Source organism: Salvia hispanica, chromosome 1 (genome assembly GCF_023119035.1).
Source record: "Salvia hispanica cultivar TCC Black 2014 chromosome 1, UniMelb_Shisp_WGS_1.0, whole genome shotgun sequence".
Lineage (NCBI taxonomy): Eukaryota > Viridiplantae > Streptophyta > Magnoliopsida > Lamiales > Lamiaceae > Salvia > Salvia hispanica.
The window spans coordinates 28,600,299-28,605,741 of NC_062965.1; the positions used below are offsets into that span (position 1 = coordinate 28,600,299).

General features: G+C 35.0%; 2 protein-coding genes across 2 annotated transcripts; both read right to left on the reverse strand.

Annotated features, from left to right (window-relative positions):
- Positions 1-1,855: 1,855 nt before the first annotated feature.
- LOC125193334 (loganic acid O-methyltransferase-like) lies at positions 1,856-4,182 on the reverse strand. The gene is made up of 3 exons (XM_048091104.1): positions 4,161-4,182; positions 2,419-2,840; positions 1,856-2,312 (listed from the first exon to the last, which is right to left on the reverse strand). The coding sequence occupies exons 1-3, from the start codon at positions 4,180-4,182 to the stop codon at positions 1,983-1,985; spliced, it is 774 nt and encodes a 257-aa protein (XP_047947061.1). The 3' UTR covers positions 1,856-1,982.
- LOC125202284 (E3 SUMO-protein ligase MMS21-like) lies at positions 4,063-5,182 on the reverse strand. The gene is made up of 3 exons (XM_048100659.1): positions 4,944-5,182; positions 4,527-4,612; positions 4,063-4,436 (listed from the first exon to the last, which is right to left on the reverse strand). The coding sequence occupies exons 1-3, from the start codon at positions 5,057-5,059 to the stop codon at positions 4,297-4,299; spliced, it is 342 nt and encodes a 113-aa protein (XP_047956616.1). The 5' UTR covers positions 5,060-5,182; the 3' UTR covers positions 4,063-4,296.
- Between the last annotated feature and the right edge of the window lie 261 nt (positions 5,183-5,443).

Below are 5,443 nucleotides of genomic sequence, written 5' to 3' on the forward strand. Positions count from 1 at the left end.
GCAATTTTTCGCAATAATTTTGGGCGAAATCGATGCAGATGTTTTATCAAATATGGATAATTTTTTTGTGGATCAAAACAATGTTATCTACTTATGTTAAAAACGACGTTAATTCCTTAAAATAAGTGTTTTTGCCTTTTATCTTTGTTTTCTAATCCACCAATCTCATTGATATTTTTGGTCTTGTGATATTTTTTTTTTTATTTTTATTTTTGGGGGGTTTGATAATTTTATTCAATTTCAACTTTTCAGACTGATTCGAATTGATTTCAATAATTTGAATTTGGGATTTTCGATTAATTTGCTTCAATTCACTTTTTATTTTTATGAAAATTCATCTTTCTACTCAATTTAGTTTACATAAAATAAAAACAAATTGAAAAACAAATGATCACCCCTTATTTCAAATATCATTAATTATCTACAGCAACTCATAACACGTGCACCACTGCAGCGTTATCATTCTTGCAAAACGTTGAAATCCCAACCCCAAGAGTGTTCAATCAGGCCATCTGAGTACACAGTGGTCCACTAAGGAGAACCATTGTCCTGCCAGAAGGACACCTCCCAAGGTATGTCTAAGAAATGTTACAACTACAAAACAGTAGTGTGAATCTTGACCATTCATGCAAATTTGTTCCTCTGGAACCACATCATATGCGTCGTAGTGGGAATCGATCCTTGGTCATTCTTCCCACACAATAGTAATAGAAATCGATCCTTGGCCTAAGAAATATTACAACTACACAATAGTAATGGGAATCGATCATTGGTCTATCTGCGCCGCCCATTTTAATAGCATAGGAAAGACAAATAAGAATGAAAATGTCATTACATTTTTAATTTACTTTTATGCGGCAGCCAGTTATGTCTCTATAATCATATTTACTTTTCTCTATGAGTAGAAGAATAATACAGCCAAGAAAATAATAATAATAATAATAATAATAATAATAATAATAATAATAATAATAATAATAAAAAACAACTATTTTCCATAACTAGTGAATACTAATTCTGATATTATATATTACATAAATGGTAGTAATATACAGATTGAAAAGTTTGTAACATCAAATAATAAACTCAAAAGCTAATTAAAATTGGTGATTTAATTGATAATACAAGCCATGAGTTTGAGATAGGAAGCAAGAAAAGAGATAGAAGATAGAAGCAAGAAAGAGCTGAGTAGCATCATCCCTACGATCGATAACTAGATTCGATGAATTCCCACATATGTTGATGCTTTTCTCAAACATTTTCTCAACAACATAATCTCCAAAGCATTCCAGCTCTCAAATGCATTATCAACTCAGCACATCAGTGTTAGCTCCATTTTCTCAATGGTGAAACACCCATTTTAAATTCTCTATCATTTTAGCTTTGTCGACAACTCCCTTGATAGTTAAGTCCGGGATAACTGCAAGTGGGAGGGTCGCAGGGAGGAGGAGAAGCTATCACTCCTCCTCTCACTACTTCTACCGCTCTGCCGGCTCGGAAACCTTTAAAATCTTTTTTGAATTGATCCGACTAGGTTAATGTTAATAAAATATGTGATCTATTTTTATATTTTAATTTTATAATTAAATACAGTCTGTATGATCACCTCATCGGGTGTTGAAATCGTTACCGGAATGGTCGTTGAAGAGGTTTCGGAAGGCCATTTCTTCTGCACCGGCTGCCACATCATCTCTTATTTTGCTGGAAAATGGAAAATAGACAAGTGGGATGTATAGTTGCAAAATTTTCATTTTGTGGTTTAATTTTCATATTGTAAAAAGTGTTGGACGGGCCAGAATTTGATCATATTTCATGATATTTTTGACAATTTGCCCCTAATAAATTGATTCTGTTGTGACAAATTCGATTTATTAAGTTACCAAATACAGTGAAACTCCGATTGACAAATACAAAATGATGCCACATTATTACTCCTTACTCATGAGGAAATTAAACTTGAAAATAGAAGCAATCCCAATGAATCATTTGCGCTTCAACACAAGAAAGAGCTGAGCATGATCATGCACACTCTCCAACCTCTTAGCAATTTCATCAGTTTTGGTAAACATTTTGCTGAAAACTTTGTCCACCACTGAATTCCCAAAGCAAGCGATGAAAACACCTTCTAGTGCAGCCCTCAACGGCACAATCAAGCTACCCACCTCAATCTCTCTAGTCTCAAACGGATACAGCAACTCCATCTTCACAACGCTAAAGCACCCGTTCCTCTCTATCACCCTCCTCACCTCCCCCTCTCTCGGATCGTAGAGAGGCAAGTTCAACTCATCTATCTTCTTCTTCTCAACCACTCCCTATATAAAAAAACCACATTATTGTTCAGTTATATATATCATCTCAACTAGGTTATATATAACAATGTTGATGGAATAAAAATAAGCAGTTAGTTAGTTAAGTGACCTCATTAGCCAGCTCCATTAGACAATGTCCAAGATAACTATAGAGGACACTCGTGAGAATCTCCGAATGGGGGATTCCGTCAGGAGCAGCCGCGAATACCAGAATCATGAGTCCTCCGCTCACAACCTCCTCTCCTCTCGCACTCACAAAATCTCCTAAATCCTTTTCATACTGATCAGAGTAGGCCTTGAGCACGGCCTCAGGCGCATCCGAGCAGTGGATCCTGCCCTCGTTAGGCGCCCCCTGAGGCTGCTTGGAGAGCCACTGGACAGCGAAGGAGGAGTGCGCCACGCTGATGGAACTGCAAGGGAATAGGCGGCCGTGGAAGGAGCCCGGCACCCCAGCTGCGTGGTAGTGCCTCTCCGGTGGGAGGGAGGCGAAGAGGGTGTTGAAATCGTTGCCCGAATGGTCGCTGAAGAATACTTACTGTAAGCACCATCTCCACCATTCATTGGAAAAGCTTCACTCATATTGCTTTAATTGAGGATTTCTAAAAAGAGTTAATGTGAGATAATATGATGCAGTGAATATTCATCTCCTATATATAGGAGTATTTTAGAGACCAAATTATAAAGTACTACTACTAATTTAATAGTCCCAGTCTTATTTGGCTGTCTCGTCTGTCAAGTTTACTTAGAGTTATTTATATATTTTAGCTTAGACTTTGGACATGCATGAAATTTCTTCCATTGATGTTTATTGACCTTTCTAGTAAATGTACATTTCACCTTTGTTACCCTACCCTTATTTGTCTTTAATTCCACAGTGAGTGTATACATCACATTAATTTTTTATTCTCATATATTTTGAAAGTAGATTAGATATCGACGATAAAGCGGCAGTGTCCGGGATAAGGATGACTGATAGTTGAATAATTTCCCATTTTGATAAGGAAAAAACAAAGAATTGAATTTCGAATGTTTGAATGGGGTTGCATACGTATAACAAAGAATATAAACTCACCTTTGAAGGAGAAGTATAGTTAAGTCATAAATGTTGTTTTATATAATTTCATTAGTTTTGGTTGCGTACTTATATTGAGTTTCTTCCCTCAACCGGCATTTGGAGGTTTTATTTAGTTTATGTTAAATGGTGAAAGAAAAATATAATTGAATTTATAGTAATACTGAATAGAGAAAATAAGTGGTCAGATATATTAATTATGATTTATTTTTGTCCATTTTAAAAAAAATTATATAGTTAGTGGAACATATCAAAAGAGGAAATATAATTGAATATATTAATAATGATTTACTATATTCTAAAATGGATTATGATATATTTGTTGGAATATGCCAAGAAAGAAAATGATGCAACTTCATTGAGGTGGAGGGAGTAATAATACATATCACTAACTATTAGATTTATTATTTTAACATTTTAACAAAATATCTCACTCCAGAGGTAATTGCATAAACGTACCTAATGTTTAAATTTTAAAAAGTTAAAATAAATGAACAATAACTGCATGAGATGTTGAACTTATTCTTTAGGCAATTTCGTTCAAATTTCTTTTGCTAAGGCGTTTTTAATCTAAATTGAAACATTCAATACCTTTGCATCTGCCTTAAGACCATATCATTTTCATTAATACAATGAAACAAAATCTTATATTTACCCATACTTAATCATTGTATTGTTGCATCTACAGATGGTAAGATACTTTAATAAAGCACAAAAATTTACAAATAAATTCCTACAAAACAGAATGATGCTTCTACTAATTCATTTGATTTAGATACCATCTAATGCATCTTGACCCATTGGAACATTTAACATGTTCTTGTGAATACTACGTTAGCAGTGGGAGAAATCATTGTGGATTGATGATGTCTCAATGTCTCAAAACGGCTGCCATTGATGCAAACTTTTAACAGATTAATCTTGTTCCAGCTGAGTGAAATCTTCGATCACACCAGCTGTGGCACGTTGTGCATTAAGTGATCGCATTTCATCAATTTCCATTAGTAAAAAGGGGTCGCAATCCACTCTGTCTGCGACCAATTTTTTCGGGCAACCTGAAAGGAAAACATCATCAAGCTCACACACTATCCAATAGCTATACTCATAACAGGGTAAATTTCATCAAGAAGAGGTGGCAAATATACCTGTCACCGGGCAACGGATCTGTGCGGTTCTCGTCCTTAAATGTTGCATGATAGCCCTCTTCTCGTATATGTGCTTGCAATCCATGCTATGGAAATTGCAAAATATACAGGAAAAGAATCAGTATGGATGCTCAAAGACAATATCCAGTTTGTGCTGAATGAACTTTCTTATTAGAAAAGGTAACCATTAAGAAAATAGGTTTATAACATTTTGAGAAGAGAGAAACAAAGGCTTGCAACATTTGTCTCATCAAGAATATCAAAAGTTATGCGGGAATAATATTTGAGAGAGAATTCTAGAGCCAACTTGACTAACGGAGAAGCATCATTAAGCAGAAGCACATACTTTACAGAGTAAATGCTGAAAGCATCTTGTAGTCAAATGGAGAAATGAAGTGATCAAACGATTAATAGTACCTTCTAACAGGTTCCGTTAGTTCAATGATAGGTTTTCCAGTCAGTGGACAGGTGGCGTTTAGAATAGTGCACTCCGTGCTGGTCATTATTATGTCCTCTTGCTCTTCACCTGGCATGGGTTGTCCTTCGTGATGAACTTTCTGCAGAAAACAACAAAACCCAACCAAATGGAACGTGTATTAAATCTAAGTTGAAATATCTTGGCAAATCCAAGCATGTTTCAGAGGCAAGATTGTTGATTCAGTGAGTGCAAAAATATAGCTATAATCACAAAAGCATGTATACAAACACATCCACAAAAGCATGATTTTGAAGCAAATGCTTAATTTCAATGCCGATACTACAATTAGTGATGGTCATCTTAAAACTTTAAATTTACGTAACTCTCTCGATTTAAATTATTTTTTCGCAAAAAATATATCAAATTAAAGATAATTTTATAAGGATTCCAACGAGATCTCAATTGCATATGTTCCGACGACGTTCGGATGATGAAATTT

Excerpts from the sequence above, each read along its gene's own strand:
- LOC125193334 (XM_048091104.1), bottom strand. The coding sequence starts at position 4,182 with ATGGGTCAAGATGCATTAGATG. Across the intron at positions 2,841-4,160 it reads GGGTCAAGATGCATTAGATG|TATTCTTCAGCGACCATTCG; the intron begins GTATCTAAATCA and ends GCTTACAGTAAG. Across the intron at positions 2,313-2,418 it reads TAATGGAGCTGGCTAATGAG|GGAGTGGTTGAGAAGAAGAA; the intron begins GTCACTTAACTA and ends TTTTTTATATAG.
- LOC125202284 (XM_048100659.1), bottom strand. The coding sequence starts at position 5,059 with ATGCCAGGTGAAGAGCAAGAGGACATAATAATGACCAGCACGGAGTGC. Across the intron at positions 4,613-4,943 it reads CTAACGGAACCTGTTAGAAG|CATGGATTGCAAGCACATAT; the intron begins GTACTATTAATC and ends CAATTTCCATAG. Across the intron at positions 4,437-4,526 it reads GATCCGTTGCCCGGTGACAG|GTTGCCCGAAAAAATTGGTC; the intron begins GTATATTTGCCA and ends TTTTCCTTTCAG.